General features: G+C 37.0%; 1 protein-coding gene across 1 annotated transcript in view; it reads right to left on the bottom strand.

Moving 5' to 3' along the window:
• Window positions 1-5,506: 5,506 nt before the first annotated feature.
• LOC134663664 (adenylate cyclase type 8) overlaps window positions 5,507-23,442 on the bottom strand; it is a 41,038-nt gene continuing 23,102 nt past the window's right edge. The window contains exons 14-21 of the mRNA XM_063520107.1: window positions 21,523-21,598; window positions 20,594-20,683; window positions 18,439-18,571; window positions 18,082-18,164; window positions 17,706-17,807; window positions 15,319-15,567; window positions 13,229-13,378; window positions 5,507-12,073 (exon numbers count right to left, since the gene is read on the bottom strand). Of these exons, the coding sequence (XP_063376177.1) occupies window positions 11,969-12,073; window positions 13,229-13,378; window positions 15,319-15,567; window positions 17,706-17,807; window positions 18,082-18,164; window positions 18,439-18,571; window positions 20,594-20,683; window positions 21,523-21,598 (988 nt within the window). The 3' untranslated portion in view covers window positions 5,507-11,968. The remainder of the gene's footprint in view (window positions 12,074-13,228; window positions 13,379-15,318; window positions 15,568-17,705; window positions 17,808-18,081; window positions 18,165-18,438; window positions 18,572-20,593; window positions 20,684-21,522; window positions 21,599-23,442) is intronic.

The following is a 23,442-nucleotide window of genomic DNA, read 5'->3' as shown; positions in this document are numbered from 1 at the left end:
TAAGTCATTTAACGCCAAAAATAAAAAATTTCATATAAAACGATTTATTCACTTGAAATATATTTATTTACCGATTAATTTAAAAATAAAAACTATTCATATGTACGAGCAACATATCTAAATGCGTCTTCGCACAGACTTAGTTAAATTTAAACCGTTGTCGCTCTTCCTTCCTTGCTGTATTATGTATCCGGCAATGGCGACTTCATCAACAATTCTTATCCGGATTATGAAAAGCCCTAATGTGTGTGTGGAAACCGTTGTAGTAAACCAGAAACAGCGATAATTTCAAGGTAAGAAATATATCAATCTTTAAATAAAAATGAGCGTACTAATTACCAAATTCAAATATAATAATTTAATCTTACTATCCCCGTAAGTCCCGCGGACGCTATATCGCGTCCGAAATTATAATCTAAATTCATCATAGATGTAAAACCTCTCATTGTTTACGAGTAAGCTGGTAAATTTAGACCTTAAGCCCCCTCCAGACTATGCGCGTCAATCGCGGGCGAAGCCGCGAACGCGAGTGTGGAGTCGATTTCGCAGGTCTGCATTCTGGACTCCACACTTGCGTTCGCGGCTTGTCCCGCGATTCACGCGCATAGTCTGGAGGGGGCTTTAGGAATTAGCGACGTTAGTAATTAGGAAGTTAGATTATATTGTTTGATTATACGTGACTATTTTGTTTTAGAAAGTGAATCATGGCTTGAGCGTGAGATAATAATATAATCCTGGCCCGTCATATGATTTCTTGGAAAAAGCTCAAAGGGCACGTGTCTGCTGCATATACAGACTAGTTTTCCGGTGACCAAGAACGCTGCGTGGAGCTGTGGAGGAGAAATGTCCGATAACCGGATAGATGTAATAACAACTTGTAACCATTTGCCATATCAATGTATGTATTCATATATATTGCTCCTAACATATATACACTAATCCTAATAGGAATGAAAATATTTATATCTTAATAATACGTAACTTTTTGTAACCTTTTATATTTGACGAATTTTTAAATATAGTACCAAATCATTATCTTATAACGTATTTCTTTATTTATTTGTGATATGCTAATTTAAGAGCCCAACAACGTGCACACTAGCACCACTGCTAAAATAAATATTCGTGATTATTTACGTTAAATTTAAATTTTACAGGTATTTAAAAAAGTGGCCGCTACTGACTGTATTGTGTATTTAAGTACCTTTTGAATACATCAAACTAGTTTTTATGTTGCTGGATTCGTCAATCTATGAGCTCAAAACAAAAACGGCCGCTTTAGTTTTGAACGGGTAGGTTGACGAATCCAGTAACATAAAAATTAGTTTAATGTATTCAGCAGTGGCGCTAGTGTGCACGTTGATGGGCTCTTAAAAACCTGACCCCTACAAAAAATAAAATAATACAAAAAGAAATTCCCTCTCCGGGATTCGAACCCAGGACCATTAGCTTCCTGAACTGGATTACTGCCAATACCCGCTAGGGGCGCTAGGCTAAACGGGTTGTCAATTCTAATTACAATGGTATCCTACCGAGCGCTAGTAGTATAAACGAACTTTTGAAGGGGACATTTTTTTGTATGGAGTTATCGTTCTTCTCCTAGTGAGTATTATATTCTTTGGGCTGTATCTCCTAAACCGTGCGTCGTAGCGCAAAAATAATCAAATTTTCGTTCCCCTTTCAAAGTCCCCAAGTAAAATAAAATGTTCGTTCCCCTTATGAATCCCACGCACTGAATAACCTATCACATTAATTAGGACATGAAACAATCACCATCATCAATTTTTATTATTATTTCATTGCATGTTTAAGAAAAGCACTATACATACCTTGGCATGAAAAGGGGTTGTCGGCCTCATAACTATCCTAACTAACTAGGTCTATATGCATTCGGCCGGCAACCCCGTACTTCCCAGCCTCTGTAGTAATGTACTATATTTTAAATACAGTTAATAACCTATTGTATACTCCCAAGAAAATATTAGATAACCGTTCAGCCAGTGGTGCAACATCGAAACTCATTTAATAAATGAAGTCATCAAAGTTCAGCGTATTCTGATAATAAAGAATTAATGAATTAATGTCAAGTTGAATCAGACCCTAAATGTATAAAGAAAAATATATGTACTTACATATTAACCTCTAGCCGCCCAAAGACCTATAAAAAGGTCTCCTGTTCCATTCTAATTTGAACTTTGTGTTGACAAAATAAAATTTCATTTTGCTTGGCAAGGTTTGACGTATGGGCGGCTACAGGTTAAGGTAACTATATCGACCACGATGTTCCCGTAAAGGAATTATTAGGTACTCTAACCGCCACTTGCACATAAGCGGTTACACCGATAACCCAGATTCAAATGAACTGGTAACCGTGGTAACTCCAGGTTTAACCGGTTAACCCCACGTTAGCGAATGATGCAAGTGGCTACCACTCCTTCTAAAACACGGAACATTTTGAATGATACCTATCCATGGTCCAGGCTGTGTTGAAGTACTGCATATCTGTTTTGGGATGATTCAGTAAAGACTGTCAAGAGTCGATTTATTTCTTTAAATATCCGCATCAAAATCGGTTCAGCCAAACACGAAAACACGAGATAATAGCGGGCAAACATTAATACAAACGAACATACGGGTCAAACTGAGAACCTCCTTTTATTTTAAGTCGGTTAAAAAATCGGCCAAGAGCGTGTCGGGCCATGCTCAGTATAGGGTTCCGTAGTAGTTACACTAGTTACCCGACGGTCAAAAGAGGCTGCCTTAAACGGGGGTTATGAGTACCTTTGTAGCAATTTTACTAAGAAAGGAAGACTTTTGTTTCGTTTTGCATTTTTCGGTGTAGGTGAAAACCCTACACTGAAAAATTTTTATAAACAACGTTTTTGGTTATCTTTTTTCAGGAAAATGAAGGATAGCCTATTGGCCAAACCCGTGATGGTTTTAATGCGATATTAGCTCTTTGAAGTTCATATATTTCTGCTTCATGAGGTATGTGACGATTTACGCCTCGGGACTAACAATCTATATAATTAGATGAAGTAAACTAAGTAAGTTTGAAAATAAGTTTTTTTGTTATAATTCTGAATATCAGTAAAGTTGTTCTGATAGTGACATGTACATACCCCGAACTATACCCCGCACCTCCACCATGTAAAGGGGACGGCCTAAATGGGAGGACGCTGTGGGAATAGAAATACCGTAGATCACTTCTTTTATATATATATACACCGTGAAATTTTAGTGGTTGTTTTCCCGCAACAGGGCGATTTGCTATCGGTAGTACTTTCGAATTATGATAGACAAACTTATAAATAAACAGTTTTCCAAAAAAAAAATTACAGAAAAATAACCTAAACTCGAACAAGCGAAAAACAATAGTAACACACTAAAACTGCAAGTCGACGACAGTTCCCGATATTGTAAACAGATAAACAAATAAACAAACACATGTTACTTTTTTAAACCGTGTAACAGGCTAGAGTGCTTTACTGTTTGACAACTGAAATTAAAATTTACATAGACTGTTCCTTCACGATTAACAGTTGAAATAAAACCTTTTTATTAGTTTGATGTTTGCCATTACTTTGTGTCAACTTTGGTAAATCGAATAATTACATCCTCTTCGCTTATTAAACTAATGTCAAATGTGATAACAGATTCTGTCAATGTCATCACTGCTATTTCTAGTAAAATGGATCGACATTACGAATATTCTAATTTAGAGTACGTCGCGATGGTGCAGCTGTACGCTAGGGCTAACTACGACTCCCACGCCGCCCGGCGACTTTACGCGGAACCGGACCATTTACAGTCGCTGCGTCTTCGGGGGATTTTAAACCTCCAAGTTCCACACGGATGAACAATTGTCGCCGCAACACAGCGGCTGCTTAACCACGGGCAGTTTCAAACGCCAGCACATGCACAGGGCAGAGGTGATTGTGTATTGAACGTGGCGGATTGCAGTTCGAACAATTATTGCGGTATCGGGAAGTTTAAGTGTTTGTTTAAGTTTTTGATCAATGATCGTTAAAAGCTTGATCTTAACTTGTTATGTTTACTTTTAAGGATCTGCAAACTAACTGCACGTAAAATGTGTGAAGGAAAAATAAATGGAACTACTTTTTAGGTTATTTTGTTCCATTCACTCGAAAGAATAAGGTAGGTACTACTGCAGTGCTACTACTGGTGTTAGGTCACTTTCGAGTTTCGTTCGACACATTTATAAATCTGGCATTTCTTAACATTATTTAAACAAAAGATTACACATCGACTGTATATCGATAGCAGAATCATTTCGTTGCGGGAAAACAACCACTAAAATTTCACGGTGTATATACAGTTAGTTTGCAGATCCTTAAAAGTAAACATAACAAGTTAAGATCAAGCTTTTAACGATCAAAAACTTAAACAAACACTTAAACTTCCCGATACCGCAATAATTGTTCGAACTGCAATCCGCCACGTTCAATACACAATCACCTCTGCCCTGTGCATGTTCTGGCGTTTGAAACTGCCCGTGGTTAAGCAGCCGCTGTGTTGCGGCGACAATTGTTCATCCGTGTGGAACTTGGAGGTTTAAAATCCCCCGAAGACGCAGCGACTGTAAATGGTCCGGTTCCGCGTAAAGTCGCCGGGCGGCGTGGGAGTCGTAGTTAGCCCTAGCGTACAGCTGCACCATCGCGACGTACTCTAAATTAGAATATTCGTAATGTCGATCCATTTTACTAGAAATAGCAGTGATGACATTGACAGGATCTGTTATCACATTAGTTTAATAAGCGAAGAGGATGTAATTATTCGATTTACCAAAGTTGACACAACGTAATGGCAATCATCAAACTAATAAAAAGGTTTTATTTCAACTGTTAATCGTGAAGGAACAGTCTAAGTAAATTTTAATTTCAGTTGTCAAACAGTAAAGCACTCTAGCCTGTTACACAGTTTAAAAAAGTAACATGTGCTTGTTTATTTGTTTATCTGTTTACAATATCGGGAACTGTCGTCGACTTGCAGTTTTAGTGTGTTACTATTGTTTTTCGCTTGTTCGAGTTTAGGTTATTTTTTTGTATATATTTTTTTTTGGAAAACAGTTTATTTATAAGTTTGTCTATCATAATTCGAAAGTACTACCGATAGCAAATCGCCCTGCCGCGGGAAAACAACCACTAAAATTTCACGGTGTATATATATATATATTTTTTTTTCAGCTAGTTTACAATTAAATATCTACACTCGATGGCTGCCTCTAATCGAATGCCATATGAATGCCAATTCCGCACCGCGTTCTATTTGACAGCGGGTTGATATTCTAAATTTGAATATCGTGACTAGCCAGTCACAGATTATAAAAGGCTGTAAGGGTTGCAAACCTTTACAGTACCTAATACTCCCGATTAACGTACCTATTGCCGTATTTCTAATTTGGACTGGACTTGGACTTCCAATCCAACTGTGGGCTGACACATCATAGGTAATCAATTAATGTCAAAAATAAATAAATTGACCATTCATAGATATTGCTTTATTTAATAAAATTATAGCCACGAGAGGTTCAACCTTAGTTGATTGAGCTAAAATATGTATAAAATTATTAATAGTCACAAATCACAGGAAGATAATTTATCACTAGAAAGAAAAAAATAAACGATCTCTCTAAGTATGTAGTTCTAAATAATTATTAACTACGTACAATAATATCACGATTGAAAGACCTACATTATGTACTGAAATATGGTAGTACCTAGACTATAGATATTCTCAATAAATATAAATCATCTATTAGATGGCTATATTTTAGTAGAACTTCCACAACGGTACATTTCTATAAGTAGGCTAATTATTCTAGGCGACTTTTAATAAAAGCACACATCCTAAAGCTACCTACAATCAATGACCACAGACAAAAAACAGAGGTATGATACATGGCTAAATGAGGCTAAGCTGAATTCTGCTACGGTAAAGAAATGATTATCACAATAATATGACTATGTACTAAAATACATGGAGATGTCCTTATACAAAGGAGGCAACACCAATTCTATATAGATTTACGCGAGAATCTTTTATTATGTAACTTGCATTACGCGATGGCTGTGCATCACATTATCAGTACACTCTTGATGTTTATCGCCCAACGGATTTCACAAATTAACAATTTATTGTTGACCCATAAATGTAACTACATCTACCTTGCGTATTTCTTTTTCTTACACTATAAATATCCTACGTATAGACTCACGTTAAGCGTATGTTTGTTTAAACTAGATCTCTTAAAATATTAATAATTTTAGATGTCCATTTATTAATTAATGGCCCGTGGTATTCACATTTATCGGGCCGATTGATGTCCTGCAACATATGCGGTTTAATATACTTAGGTAGATATGTTAAGTAATCATGTAAGCAACCGTTTATTCAATAGTGTCAAAAACGGCAATTTAATTCAATATGTATTTTGTATATAAAATAATAATTTTACGGGTGGTTGATTTTATTTAATTCAGATATGTTAAGATTGAAATAAATGATTGAATCACAAATAAAAAAAATGTGTCATTAAAACAGTAGCGAAATTCAGACTTAAGTAAATAAGTAGGTAGATAAATGTATCTCTTTACCTACATACGCAAATCGAACCATTAGCTCCGAGTTTTACGGCTATATTGCGGCGGGTTATGCAGACGAGTGTGACGGATGGACGGCGGCGCCCGGTGGCATAAGGTCAGCGTTATTCAATTGACGGGCATCGTGAAGGCGCTGTTTGACCATTTTAGTGCTAACTATCAATCAAACAACCAAACGGTTTATGAAAACATGTGCAACACTCATTACGGACTACGGCTTTCACGCTATTAGCTACAAGATAATCACAAAATGAGTAAGAACTAAGTAAGAACCTAATTAAATCGTAATGTCAAGTGTTTATATTAATTACCGCCGTTAGACGTAATAGATAACGTATAATGCGTGACGACAGTGAGAATACTTGCAAAAACGTTGAAAGCAGGATATTTCCTATATTTGTTGGCATAGGTTACAAGCTCTGTATTTCAGGTACACGTGCGTTTATGATTTACCAACTCCGTAGTTGTCTTGAGAAAATTATACGGCTATATTAAGCATCCATACCGTCCAGACTGAAATCATTCAGTTTTGTTTACAAAATATCTCTTTTTAAGGCACACCTAAAATATTTTTTATGAAGAATAATAATATACTTATTATAATAGCACTTCGGCCACGTACATATTAGCGTTACTAACAATGAAATGTCGATTAGGTAGGTATATAAATATATAGTTCGGTTCTCCCTAAAGAATGCAGCGGAGAGTGAAGTGCAGGTTTATTTAATTTGCAGGAAGTCGGCATGGACCTTCCCCTTCCCTAGAGCATTCTAAAAATAATGAACTGTACATTCAGAGAGCTTATATATTTCTGAAGGCTTACCGCGAACTTCAAAAAAATATTTTTGTTATTAATCTCTCTTTCGAGCTTGCATATTTGAATTACGAAATTATATTTTTTGAATATCGCTGTATGGACTATGCTCCCTATTCCTAACCAAAGCTTTATTGAACTTTATGCAACTTGTGCATCTTAGAATACCTACTGGAACTGCTGCAAAGTACCTACATACATAGTTTTATATGTATTGTACAGTAACTGTTATAAGATATCGTACATTTTATAGCATTTTTGGTGCAGCGGAGTGGTGTTAACGGAATTGGTGTACCTAGATAATTACAACTGGAATGATAAATTAAGGTTAATATTAACGTAATTAACGCTAATAATGCACAAGGGTCGAAATTGTTTATACCAATTTCGTTAACACTACTCCGCTGCACCGAGAAAGCTATACTTAAAATTTACGATGTCTGCTCATTACAAACTTTATGAAGTGCCAATGCCATGGCGCGTAAAACTTCCATATTTTTTGCATAACTACGTACTTGAATCTATAATGAATAATGATTAATGAATCTTTTTTTGTTATGTCCTTTAAAAATAATAACAAATGCTTGACTACCGGTGGTTAAATATTGTATCGAACTATCTAAGTTTTAATCTATGAGGTGGAAAGTACAAAAATAATTACATGTCAGTCTCAGACAAATTGATACGTAATCCAGGTTTTCATTTCAGAAAACGTGACCGTTTAATCTTAAACATGTGTAGAGTAGACTAGATATGGCAATCCAGATCCACTAGCAGATTGTGTTACCTAGGCTTTTTTATTTCCATTTTCCGATGGATGAATTCTTGGTATTGTCCGACTCATTTAAAAGCGTTTTCATTTTCATTACATATTTCCTTAGACTAGAGTTACATCAAGTTAAGTTAATGAGTACGTAGTGAACGCATTGGGAAAACACAGTTTTGTAGCATTCGAGATAGTTTACACATGAACTCTACTGCTACCACAAACGTTAAACGTTTAGAAATCTTCTAAATTTAAAATTAGATACATGCATGTATCTTGGATGGTTTGATTGTCCGTAAACTATCCGAGGTACAATATTTTAAGTTCCTCGTGGCCAAAATCAAATTTCTTTTCCAGTAGTCAAATTAGTAAATTAGTTTAAGAAATAAATGCTCTACCTACAATGTTTTGGACTGTAGGGGAGACTCGCCTATATTTCACCGCCGGTTAATTCGTACCAGATTCGTTCTAGATTTCCCATTAAGAACCTAGTTTTTTTACACGATGATCAGAAATGGCATTTTTGGTTAAATCCGAACGAAAGAGAGGAAACATGATTTTCGTGGGGTTGTAACAACAAAACTTATGATCTAGGCAGATAAGTTAAAAATACGCAATTAACAGTATTTAAAACTACAATTATACAGGGTGACCCATTTAGATCGGTCAGTATGGGAAAATCTGAAACTAAGACATACGACGATCTCTTCTTAGGAACCATGTCATCGATTTGAGTAACAAGAAAAACTGCATTCATATATTTAAAAAAAATATGTACTCAGCTCGGGAATCGAACCCGGACGTTTTAAAAAATAAAAATGATGCTAAATAAAAAATAAAACTAGCGATCTAAATGGGCCATGCTGTATATGGGTTTATTGCATTGATTTTAAAACTTGTCAATGTTTTATGCTTATGTTTCATATTAATAATTAAAAAAAAGTCGTTTAAATCGTACCATGGCATGGCCAACCATTTAAACGACCACGTGTTTTTGTATATCGTATTAGTACGTATTCGGCTTCTGGCAATATTTGTTATTTTTAACCGACTTCCATTTCATAGAAGGAGGAGGTTCTGTATTCGGTTGTGGCTATTTTTTTTTTTTTTTTTCTATGTACGTTCACCGATTACTCCGACATCCGTAGTCCGATTTGAGTAATTCTTTTTTTGATCGAAAGGAGCTACCTCCGAGTTAGTCCCATTTTAATTTGGTTCTGTTCTGATGATGGGATCCATGAGGAATTGAGGGAACTCCTCAATTTTTAAAGGCACATGCATAGTGATTTGAGTGTTTTCTTAAGCAACTCGAGCATTTTCTCCCGAAAACCACCACTTTGATGAAGTAGACCTGATGATGATGATTGTTTTGATGATAATGATGATGATTTTTTTAATGTAGTACGTTCACCGATTACTCTGACATCCGTAGTCAGATTTGAGTAATTCTTTTTTTGATCGAAAGGAGCTACCTCCGAGTTAGTCCCATTTTAATTTGGTTCTGTTCTGATGATGGGATCCATAAGGAATTGAGGGAACTCCTCAATTTTTAAAGGCACATGCATGGTGATTTGGGTGTTTTCTTAAGCAACTCGAGCATTTTCTTCCGAAAACCACCACTTTGATGAAGTAGACCTGATGATGATGATTGTTTTGATGATAATGATGATGATTTTTTAAATGTAGTATGTTCAGCGATTACTCCGGCACCTGTGATCCGAATTGAGTAATTCTTTTTTTGTTTGAAAGGAGTTGCCTCCTAGGTGTTTTCGTATTATTTTTGGTTCTGGTCTGATGATGGAATCCATGAGGAACTGAGGGAACTCCTCAGTTTTTAAAGGCACGTGTAAAGTGATTTCGGTGTTTTCTAAAGTAACTCAAGCATTTGCTTCCGAACACCGCCAATTTGATGTAGTGCAAGTGTAGCCGTACCACGAGTTTGACATTGACATATTCGCTAAGTTAGCGACGCTAACGTCTTCGTAACTAACTTTTTATGCATCTCGCTCGCACTAATATGCCAATACGAGCGAGATGCAAAGAAAGTAAGTTACACACACGCTAGCGAATAAATCAATGTCAAACTCTTGGAAAGCTGGTAAGGCTACTGATCGGGGGTTAGGGTTAGGAGTTAAGGGGTCGGGGATAAAGGGGTCGGGTAATGGTGGTTGTAGGGCTGCTGGTTCAGGGCCGAGGGGTACATGGATCAGGAGTTGATACGCTGTGAGGTAGAGTGATCGGGGGGGTTGAGAGATTGGGTCAGTGGCGGGGCGGAGGATGGATTTAGTGTAGTGACAGGAATTGTAATTTCCCAGACGGACTCGAGAAAATTCCTGATTACATATTTATTAAAGTAGATACACGAATTTAGTGTTAGTCATGATGTTGTTTTTCATTCATGCGTCGCGCTCTTAACAATGCGTTAAAACTAAAAATTGAAAAATAAAAACTTTTTACAAAAAAAAAGAAAACCGACTTCAAAAAGGATGAAATAAAATATTATCCATTTTAAGTCTATGCGTTACCAACTGATATGTTTGAAGTCGGTGCCAAGCCAAGTAGTAACAATACCCGTCAAATATAATCAGCCTTATGACTATAAATCCCATTAGAACTGTATTAATAACTATTATAAATGTGTAAGTAATTCTGTCTGCCTCTTTGTCACCTTTTCATGGCTATACAACTGAACCGCTTCAGGTGACATTTGGCAAGAAATTAAATTCCTTGAATTGTTTTATACTATGAAACGTAGTTCTCTGAATAAGGGACGGGAAATAACTTCAGTCCCAATCTCACGCTTGCGTACCGACTAACATGGTACGGACTGTGCTAAGGTTGGATCGTGTGTTCTGAGGTGTGTTCTTAGGTACATTCGACGTCAAAGATATGGTTACACTTTTTCACCTTACTCCTTTGTAATAAGACGAAAAGTGTAAACATATTTTTAACGTCAACTGTACCTACAGAAAGTACGTTAATTGTCGTCGTGTAAGGCAAACCAACGTACATCCTTATCGATTCGCACCAAAATCATGGTATGCTTCCAAAGTTGGCTTGGCACCGACTTCAAACATATCAGTTGGTAACGCATAGACTTAAAATGGATAATATTTTATTTCATCCTTTTTGAAGTCGGTTTTCTTTTTTTTTGTAAAAAGTTTTTATAAACTAATATAAACCATAAGGTACATTTCCTAAATGCTTCATGCATACAATTTGGTGGTACGATTTTACCAACCGTTGCCTAAATTGTCCGACAGACCTTTCGAAAAAATGCATTTTGACTATGTTAAATTAATATTAGAATGCTCATTGGTGTAGCTAAGATACTTTTATATGCACAGTCAAACACATTTGTACCTAACTATCTTCATTAAAAATCAAGTTTAAGTGAAAACCGGTACGATAGAACCAAGTCTCCTACTCTCCCCTAACTGTAACCGAAGTCAATACCTAGACGGATGACACGTAGTATATTCGATTAGATCTTAGATCCGAATAGCTAGTAAACCGTTTCCATACAGTCTCCACATAAGTAAATTAATTACTAAATAGCTTAATAATTTAGGTACATATATAAATGTTTGCAATTGTTAATAAGCAAATATTTCCTCGGTATCCATCCAACTTTTTTAAACAAAAAGGTGTAAAAATGGTTTTAAACACGACAAATAGTTCACTCTTTGACCATTTCTCAATACAGTTTGTAAGCTTGGCCACGAGGAAAAAGCGCATTTTCGACATGTTAGAGATCCAGAGGCTTCACTGGGATAGAAGCGGGACGTTTGCCTCGGGGTCGGCGACGCGCTGTGCCGCGCCGTTGGCCAGGGTGTCCCCACTGGCTGCTATCTCGGCACCATGAGGCCTCTGTTAACAAAACATGCTTATTGTCTAAAACTATATTTTTATCTTGTTTTTATTCTACAACTTGGTCAGCGTGATTGTGATCAACACATGACAAATTTCAGCTTTCTAGTACTATTTAACAATCAGAGAGCAGTGGGCGGACGTGACAACACTGTAAAAGATATAGTTATCGAATATAAGAAAATAAAATGATCATAAAAAATTGTGTATATTTCTTTTAATCTTAATCTCTTCTCTTTGCAATACCTTAATATTTATTTTTGTTCATAACCGATACAATCAGTAAGTAAGTAAGTAGACGTGAATAGTTATTTTTGTTGAACAAATTGCAATTTAATGTTCAATTTGATTTATTTAATTATACAAGATAATTAAAGGGCAAGAATATAATTTACCACTTATGCACTTTTAGCTGATGCAACATATTTTTCAAGTCATAAGAGAAAGAAAGTTTAAGTAATTAAGTAAATAAATAAGCTGATACATCGAATAACTAGTTATATTCTCGGAAAATACAGGACCTACACATTTTGCTTACTTCTCATTTGTTATATTAATTAACTATTTAAGAATAAATAATAGGTTCTAGTTTCACAGAACTAATTAAATGAATATTACTTTCATAGAACTAATGAAAAGAATTCGATTTTTATTTTTTTTGTTTTACCTAATGTTAGGTACCTACGACCCGCTTAGGCTGCACACGATACCCAGTCCCCATCTTGTCATAGTTACAGGAGGTTAGGAGCGATCTGAGCGATCTGCGCAGACAGGCCGGGGTGGGACGCTGGCCTGTCCGGGTAGACTGTTCAGAGCGACTCTATTTCTTTGCTCATCCAGCTATACCAGTATCTTGAATAGTCCGCTCCTCCACAGGTCCAAGCTTCTTCTAAAGTCCAGGAAGCTAAAAGAGCTTACAACCTTCATACTGTCACTGTACTTTCTTATATGGTACTTAGCCGATTTTTAACCGATCGTGTTATCGCCGGGATAATATATGCTATACATATACAATTCAACGTTATATGACTGCTGTTGTTTATTTCATGTAGCAAAACTTGAAAGTTTTCAACTTAATACAAAGTTACAGACTGTTACTAAAATTTGTAAACATACTGCTCTTGTGGCCCAACGAGCAAATGAAGTAACACTTACGTGAGTATTGTCAGTTTGTCCAGCGGAAGCGTCTCGCCTGCCCTGCAGGTAGTAGGTCATGAGTTGACCCTTGCCCTTGACCGCGACTAGGCCGCGCTGCTCAAAATAGTAGCCGAACGTCTCAAGTATATGGCACGTTTCTTCGGTCACCTGTCGGCAACATTTCATTTATCATTATTATGACACATAATCTATAAGCAAGGCTTCATACGGCCGGCGGCCGGTCTTGCTACAAGTCTAGAAAATAGTTAAGTAACTTAAATGTTTTGCGACATTCGAAATTTGGGCAAAATAACCACGACATAAGAAACGCCATTAAAATGTAGTTCATTAACATGGTAGGCATAATAAGGTACCAGTAAAAAGCAAATAATCCACTTAATAGAAGCAATAAAATTCTGAACTAATTTTGGTCACGAAAATGATGCCAGTAAATGACGCGCGTTACACCCATTCGAGCAGGGTTTCAATACCCTAACAGTTTTTTTATAAAGAGGATATTTTAAAATTTAATATTGTTTTTAAAAAAATCTACGAATGTAACATTACTATGTATTTAATACTACTAGTTTAGAGTCTGTTCGGAAAGAGAAGAGCCGTGGAATGTATTGGGCGCCATACATTCACGACTCTTCCCTTTCCGCACAGACTCTACCTACTTACTTTTACAAAAATACATATTTCTTTACAATATTTGAAGTGCTCTCAACCTATGTCGCATACAGGGTACACATGATGACATGACACACCCTGTGTAAAGTGTAATGGAGGAATCTTAAAAATTTTGCAACATTGCTTAAGCTGTAATCAATAAATGACTAACCACGAGTAAGTAAATTTAAATTAATAAATGCGGTATTGTGTCGTTGCTTGTATGACTAATGCTTTTGAAAGAGGCGTGATTAATGTATAATATAATAGCTTTACGCTTGCCGTGACAACAATGTAGCTCTTCTGTTGTAGGTGGCATTGGATAACCCTGACTTTTATTAATATTGTTATCAATGCACGGATGCTTGTAGATATTTATTTTAATAGGGACATTGAATTCATTTCGAATTCTATAACGGGATTTATAGTTAAATGGATACGAAATATTTTATTATAATTGTATGAACTTTGTGGATATCCAATGTACTTATTAAATAAAATATTGATATGATTAAAAAATTATGACCTCAAGGTTTCGATTTTTAAAGACTGTAATTAGATTTACTTAATATTTAATTACTAGTTATATACCAACATAAATATCATATTCAAACTAGCAGTCTCATTTGTTTCATGAGCTCTGACAGCGGTGCCGCTATACGGCTGTCTCCATACAAAATAATACGGCTAAATATAGATGAGTAGTATTTTGTATGGAGATAGCCGCTATACAATAACGGCACCGCTATCCTAGGAAACCGAGTTTTAGGAAGACTGCTATAAAAACATGACGTCACATTAATTATAACTTAGTAATAGCGGCGAGTAAGTATTTAGTTTTTATTACTGTCTCTTTTATTGCTTTTATGCATTAGATCTGAAATAAATCATAAATCATTTGAAAAACCGACTAGACTTTTTCGTAAAAGAACCGACTAAGCACGTGTCGGGCCACCCTATAACGGAGGGTTCTGTACATTCATACAATGTAAGAAAGCCGTACAAGCCAAAAGAGTGTGTTTAGCGGTACTCAGGACCTTTTGAATATGAAGATTTTTTTTTGCAAAACCCTCATGAAAGTCATGAATGGCTCAATCGATCACGTTAATTTTCGGGGAAAGTATGTACTATTTCCAGTAGGTCCTATGTATGAACACACCTCAAAAAATGTGACAAATTCATAAAATTTTATTAAACGTTCAGTATAATCTTTACTCGCCCCCATACGTCGAATCTATTATACCTAAAGGTGTAGCGGTTGACACGATTCAAAGGCTTTAATACCTACTTACCCAAAATCCATGATAAAATATTGATTGTTGCGGCATGTGAAGGTTTTGCGGCATGCGGCTGGGCTGAGACGAGCCCATGGTGCAGCCCTCGACACCTAGGTACAGAGAGAGTACTTGCTTTTTGCTATCCGCCTTTTGTTGGTTTACCTGTATGCAACCAGCTTTGCCGGTGCTCTCCATCCTCGATGCGACGTTGACGGTGTTTCCCCAGATATCGTAATGCGGCTTGCGTGCGCCGATGACGCCCGCAGTAATGGGTCCGTGGTTGACGCCCAGTCGCAGCACGAAGTGGTTGAAGGATTGCTCGTTGATGGCGGCCAGCACGCGCTGCAGCTCCAGCGCGAACTCCACCAGGCACGCCAGGTGCGCCCAGCGTACCAGCGTGCCGTCTGACGGCTGATTAGAGAATCAACTATTTATTCAACGTCTTATATAAAAAAGTCACCCAGTCTATTAAAATTCTACTAAAATACGGTTTATTTAGTCACCTACATTTATTTACGGGCTGAATATATAGGTCATACTGAGCAACTTTTACTATGGGACCAACCCCGAAATCGCGAAATAAAATAGATAGAAAATGTTAAGGCCAGAGAGCAAAAATGTATGAAACAGACAATTCATTTTTCACGATTTCGGGTTTGGTCTTTGGTATAGCAAAAGTTGCTCAATATGATCTATATTTTCACCCCGTAAATTATTGTAGGTGACTAAATAAATACAAAAACCCTGTATATTCACCGCGCCCAAGAATACAAAACAAGCGGCTACCGTTTACTTCCATTGATTTTGCTTTCCAGGGTGCCTAGCCAAGATGACAATGGTTGATAGAAAACGCCAACCGAAACTTGAATAATATGGAAACAGTCACGTGACTTTTTGTACCATCTGTAATACCAATCCTTTTTACAAGCTTTTATTTACTTTCACCTGACCGTTGTCTGTAATCAAATCTTGCAAGTTAAATTTGATCCACTTCCCGGTTTCCAATAGCTGAAATTTTGCATACATACGTAAGTCGGATGACAATGCAATATTATGGTGTCATGGAGCTGATCTGATGATGGAGACCGGAGGTGGCCATAGGAACTATGTGATAAAACAACGAAACCTAAATGTGTTTGGGGTTTTTAGAATTGTCTCGATGGGCATTAGTTGCCTGTGGAAAGAAAAGTACAGTCAGCGATAAAAGCTTGTACCAAAAATGAAATTTTTGTCAAAAACTTATTTACTTTTGGTTTGGCATTTGTCGAATATATACGATTTGTCATCTTGGCTAGGCCCTCAGCCCCTCAGGTGCTACATGAGCGTTGCCCTTTTTATAAGTAATTTTGAAAATTCACTACTGGAAATACTTATTATTAAATAGTTAGCCTCGCAACACAATGTAGGTATTCTTACGAAATTCTGGTGCTTACACACCAACAGGAAGTTAAAACAACTAATAGGAGCAAGCTGTTATTTATTATTTAAAATCCCACTGTGTCCCACTGCTGGGCAAACGCCTCCCCCCTCTTTTTCCACTCGTCTCGATTTGGTAGAAGTTTTGGCCAGTTAGTAGGGGAGAGTGGGATCCATAACTACTATTCTACTGTAATGGAAGGAACGAAAACGGCTCCTGCAATAGCATAGTGCATAATGCATATGCATAAAGAAGTAGGTAGATAAATGATACAAGTGCAGACATAGTAGTCGCACCCAGTTATAGAAGCTTGATCCCCGTCATCGTAACATACATTTCATGATACGCTGATATACTTAGTTATAACACAGATAGTCACGATCACGACCATAATCAATTCCTTTTAAAGCGCAAAGGAATGTCCGTAACCCCGGCTACACACGTTAACTATAAATCGTAGCGATTGTCGATTATCGTAACGATTTGTCATACACACGGTAGATAAAACTGCGCAAATCGGACTGCATAGCTTAATCGCTACGATTTATAGTTACGTGTGTAGCCGGCATAAGCCAGTAAGTGATTTTACTCCTCGTTTTTCTAAAGCCCCCTCCAGACTATGCGCGTGAATCGCGGGCGAAGCCGCGAACGCGAGTGTGGAGTCGATTTCGCTGTCTGCGACGTCCGATTTGTCTGTCACGCGCATAGTCTGGAGGGGGCTTTAAATATTGCATTCCCTTGATTAATTTATTCAGAGACTTAATTTAAATGGACAAAATTGTATGTTGGCCTTACGTCAAACCTTTAATAGCGTGGGAAGTTATGTAGTTATCACTTTGGTCTCCCTAACAGGGGGCCGAGTTTTGAATTTCGACCACTCGTTTTCGTGTATTTCATAAATTAATATCTCCACTACTAGGCATTTAAATTCTACTAGTAGAATTGAAATCGAGTGATCAATACCACTAGAGTCCAAATTTTTATCGCTGGTATCTCAGAAATTAGCATTTCGCCGTTTTCCATCGATTTTCGAGTGACGAAGGCCGAGTTTGGCCGAAGTCAGGAGTTTCGTACCCCTGATGTAGCCCCCTAAGGCCCCTTGGCAGTGAATTTTGATGAAGATAATACATACCTGCATTTGTCGAGTGGGATTTAGGCCTGATGCTGCCATATATGTGGAGCTGATTGTTTTTATTTTAATGATGTCTTTGCTGAATTTCGCATCCTCTAACAGCTGAAAATAAAAATAAAATATGAACAAGATAGTTAATTTACATTTACCGGCCTTCTAGCCTAGTCGGTTGTGACCCTGCCTGCGAAGCGGGAGGTCTAGGGTTCGAATCGTGGTACGGCCATTTATTTGTACATTTATTACACGTACATATATTTAAGTATCAAGTAATAATTTACTAAGTAACCAGTATCATAGTGTAAACAATACTAAAGTTTATTACATAGCTTGCTCGATTATATACCTATAAATTACAGATTAGATATGTAATAGTTACCAAATCAAAATCAGATATGACTTCATTCAGAAATCTTAAGCATTCCAAGCCCTGATTATTGACGGTCTCTTCCGAGTAGAACTCTGAAAACAAAAAGTAATTATTTAAAATCAGGTAAGACAAGAAGAAAAAGTCTAAATCAAAATGTGTTTAAAATTGTTGAATGTTTTGAAATTGAGTTGCAGTTAAATATATTAAAACGAGTCACATTCGCGGGTCACATTTTTATTTAATCCTTAAGAAGGAGCTTCATCTGGAGCCACATGCATCTGTGTCAGCATCTTACGACTTGAACATTTTAATTGACGCGTTTTAATATATTTAAATATGTCAGTGTCCCACAGATGCTTTAGTTACCTGAGAAATTGGGCATGGAAGCAAAAAGCACGCCGACTTCAGCGTAGCTCTGGCTGTAGAGGTCTCGGTGGTGGTGCCTCGCGCCCATGAAGTGCCGCGCCACGTGCGGCGGCAGCACGTTGTGTACCAAAGCCTGTTTGTTATTAATTCATATACAGTGTGGAAAGATAAGTCGGGCCCTGGAGGGAAACCACCTTAAATCCTTAAGCTGGGTCATTTTACTTAAAGGAGACATTCCTTTATTTTTAAAAAGAAACAAAACTGCATTCAAAGATTTTCTAAAACTCGCTTGCCTCGCCCGGGACTCGAACCGGCTAAAAATTCCAAAAAATTAAAACTCGCAATTTTATTCTACTAGTCGATACAGTTAATGTTAATGATAACATTTCTCCAAGAAACATTAGGTCTTACACTTCGTCTGTCGTACAAAGTCTGCATAAAATCTAATATTTAGTACTCAAGATTTTTTTAGACAAGCAATATTGAAGAAAAAGAGAAAAAATCTTTGAATGCAGTTTTGTTTCTTTTAAAAAATAAAGGAATGTCTCCTTTAAGTAAAATGAGCCAGCTTAAGGATTTAAGGTAGTTTCCCTACAGGGCCCGACTTATCTTTCCACACTGTATAATTACAAAACGGCCTCCTAGCCTAGTCGGTTAGTGACCCTGCCTACGCAAACGAACGAGTATATCCCGGGTTCAAATCCCGGTAAGGGCATTTATTTGTGTGTATACGAGTATCACAATATATCATCTTATCACGTATTCCTTAGTTATGGAAGATATGTATCTAAGTATATATTTATCTATGTACCTAAGTATGTATGTATATCGTCACCAAGCTATGCCTAGTTTGGGGCTAGGTCGATCTGTGTAAGATTGTCCCCAAATATTTTTTATTTATTACTAATACTTTTAAACGAGCAATTCTTGTTTATTTATTTATATGTATATATATATTTCGGGGATCTCGGAAACGGCTTTAACGATTTCGATGAGATTTGCTATATGGGTGTCTTCGGGGGCGATAAATCTATCTAGCTAGGTCTTATCTCTGGGAAAACGCGCATTTTTGAGTTTTCGCTCGAGCTCGGTCTCCCAGATATGTTATTATTAATTGTCGAAGTAAATTTAGAATTCAGGCAATTCATTTATTATAATATATAGCTAAGTACTTTAAAATAGATTTATGAGCCCATTTTGAATGTATAAACAGCATTATATTTGAATTTGTACCTATTCTTTATGTGGGTAATTTTGCACAATGTGATATTGACGGAGGTGAATTTCATATAATTTTTTCCCAGTCTGTCGTTGTTCATTTTGTCGTTGTTTTGTTCATAATACAATATGCAAATAATGTAAATGTATATTTAAAAAAAATACAACATTTCCCTGCATGTTTGAGAAAAATATATTTAAATATAAAACCATACATTATATTTCGATGTTTACTGGTTTAAAAATGATATATTTTGTAACATAATATTACCTGCTTAAGATAATATTTACAGTAATTTGCAAGATTATTGTTTTTTAATAATTCATGACCGTAGGCTGACAACCTTCGCCTTTAAATCAACTGACTGCCCGAATATTCAAATGAAAAACATGCATCCATTTTTTATTTCACGTTAGATAGGTCAGGGCGCGTGTGAACAAAAATATAAAATCTGAACTAACACGCATAACAGCCAGATTTTTTTAGCTGTTTCACTGTTTGAATATTTTTTTTGGCAAAAATGACATTTGTGGTACAAGCTTTTATCGCCGACTGTATCGGTACATTCGGTACTCTAATTTTTATTTAGATTTTATTTCACGACTTTTACAGATTGATTGATTTACATACATATCCATGCCAAATTGCAGCTTTCTAGCACTAAAGATCACGGAACAATGCCTCGGACAGACAGACAGGCGGACATGACGAAACTTTAACTGTTCCTCAATTGACTACGGAACTCTAAAAACGGGTTTTTACGGTTACATATACAGCTACATATAAAAATTTACTTCATTGGATATGACTGATATCCGTTGGTTTGACATATTTTGTGTTTGTTAGAAAGAAACAAAATGTTATTAGTCATTTTTTTTTCGAATATGGAGGTAATAGGTACTAATAATTACGGGGTAAATACACTAAATACTGTACCTGGTTCCTGCGGCGCAGGTCGGCCGCTTGCTCGGCCTGGCCGCGCATGCGCTCGCCGCGCGAGTGACGCGCGCGCTCCAGCGACTCCGTCTGAAATCAAACAAACACTATAAATAGCTCAGCATAGGGTTGCCCCTAACTACGGCACTACTGAACTACTGAATAATGATTGGTGTAAAATGCACTTTGAAAATTGGTAATAAATTATGCAAAAAATTATTTACACGTACGAAAAATTAAATTAAAAAACACGATCTAGTGAATCTCTAATGTATTTCCCGATTTGAGCCGTTAGTCCCTATACTTTCAGGGTCAATTATACAAACAAATACTACACGCAATTACATAAAGAATATTGACCAGGTTCGATTCCCGGTTATGTATGAGAGTTTAAAAAAAGTTTGAATGTCATTATTAATTAAATCTAAAATCGACGCCATGGTTCCTAAGAACAGATTTTCCTATCTCTCATAATTTCGGACTTCTCCATACTGACCCATTTGGATTGATCATCCTGTATACTAATAAACTTCAGGTTCAGGTAGGTATGACTTGGAACTCCGGTAGCCGTTTAAGAAGTATAACACTCTTGCGGTAGATGTCGCTAAGGGTCCCTTTGACCTATAATATGGTGGAAAGATTTGCTGGCTATGGATGGGGCCTTGATGGTTCAGATGGCAGAGCGCTGGAGTATCGATCCAGAGGCCGTGAGTTCAAGTCTCACCCAAGACAGTAATTTTTCCACTTTTAAATTTATTCTAAGCTTAATAGCATCGTTCGCAGACGTTTCTGCTTGTTAAAAATTAAAACTTCAGGTACTTTTGATAATAGTTAGGCACAATAGTATTTGACAACCCTACTACTATATAACCTACTAGTGTAGTAGATAAACAGTATACTGTGAACCATAAATATGGATCTTTACTCACATATCTGTTCAGTATGAGTAACGCGATCACTATGAAGAACAGCATGAGGATATGTCGGCCGAGGTGGATTTGCGCCCTGGAAAATATAATATTACCGTTTATTATTATATCATAGGGAGTATTACTGCAATGTTCTGCCGCCAGAGTGCAGCACTAGTGCACATACTAAACCATAGAGTAACTTATACATACTCGTACTAGGCCTTAAATCTTATTTTTTTGATAAGTTTTCACTATGACATTGATGCAATTAAGGCAGTTTGTTTACAGATGGCCTACCGCGAAACGCAAAAAATTCGATTCGATCGAGATCAGGGCTATAACCGCGAAAATCGAAGTTCGCAAATTGCGGGGATCTTTCTGTTTTACTCCAACGACGGTGTAATTAGAGTGACAGAGAAAAATCCCCGCAATTTGCGAATTCCGGTTTTCGCGGTAGCCCCTCTGCCTCCCTATCGATCGAATAGGCAAGAGTGATAGAGAGGCAGAAACCGAACTTTCGACTGTCGTGTTTCACGATAGGCCATGTGATTGAGCTAGTGACGCCCTCTACGCAGAGTTTTGCGTAATATTCTCCATTATACGCGATGCCATGCATTTATTGTAAAGTTAGATGACTGACACAAATAACAAAACGCCTTTCGGTATTGTTCATAGGTTGTTCACAGGTATTCTCCATTCAATAATTGGATGACACCAGTGGATGCCCGAAACCTCAGTTGCCATACCACGGAACTAGCAAAAACATAATATTTAAATGTGTCCAATCTAGTAAAAACGTCGCACTTGCGCTGTTTTACAGCTGAAAAAGATGGCGTTGCACAGTGTCGTAATTTTTCTTGTTACTTACAACCAGATTTAACGCATAATGCATAATGTACAGAGCCGTACAGCGCCATCTACATTAGCTATCTAACTAATCTGAAGCACGATTTAGTCTTGAACTTTATACATCTCGTATAACCAATGAATGTTTGTTATATTGATACATAAAATACCGGTGTCGACATAGGTATTCTATATGTAGGGGAGAGCGGGGTTAGACGTGCCGATTTTCATAAAATACAAATTTAATCTATGAAATAAGTGAATAAGGTATGTGGCTTGCACTATATTAAATAATGATTATCTGCGTTTCTGAGTAGTTTTGTGCATCGTTAAACAGTTTTTAACGGATTTTGTTCATGAGATAGGTCGGAACGGAACAACTAATCCCGCTATGGGGCGGGTTGTTCCGTTGCTTAAAATTCTAACTTATACGTCAAATATTTTAATCTCAGTTCACACACGCTAACAGTTCGTTGAAATATAAGTAGGTATGATTATTTTTTGTGTACTATCAACAGTTAGTAAAAAAATACAATGCAAAAATGTGATTATCCATGGGGTTAGTTGTGCTTGTGCTCTCGTTTTTGATTTATTTTCCATAATTACTACATATTCTACTATGATGGAAGCAACGAAAATAGCTCCTGCAACCGCATAGGGGTCTGAGTTTTCGCGCAAACACCATACGAATCGCTCCATGGTTTACTTGAGTTCCTAATCCCATCGGAACAACCTACCCCCGGCACGTTTAACCCCGCTCTCCTCTACGTAACTACTCATATAGGTACACAGCGTCAGAGAGATAGCCAGGACATTCACAACGCTTGCCTAGAACTTTGCCTCAGATGAACAACTAGAATTTTGATCTTTGATTAGATACGCATACCTACCTAGTTGTACCTACATGCCTACATCACCTACCTAATAGTTACTGTTGTTAGGGATCTCGAAATCGAGTAATTTTTACAACACACACACAGCGACAGCGAAGCAAATAGTCGATTTGGAATGTTCTTAGTGCTAGGCAACGTTTGATATAATTCCAACAATGTCGCCAAGTGGGCGAATGGAACGCGTTAAGGAATGCTTTTT

Source organism: Cydia fagiglandana, chromosome 4 (genome assembly GCF_963556715.1).
Source record: "Cydia fagiglandana chromosome 4, ilCydFagi1.1, whole genome shotgun sequence".
NCBI lineage: Eukaryota > Metazoa > Arthropoda > Insecta > Lepidoptera > Tortricidae > Cydia > Cydia fagiglandana.
This window is presented reverse-complemented; position numbering and strand designations above follow the sequence as displayed.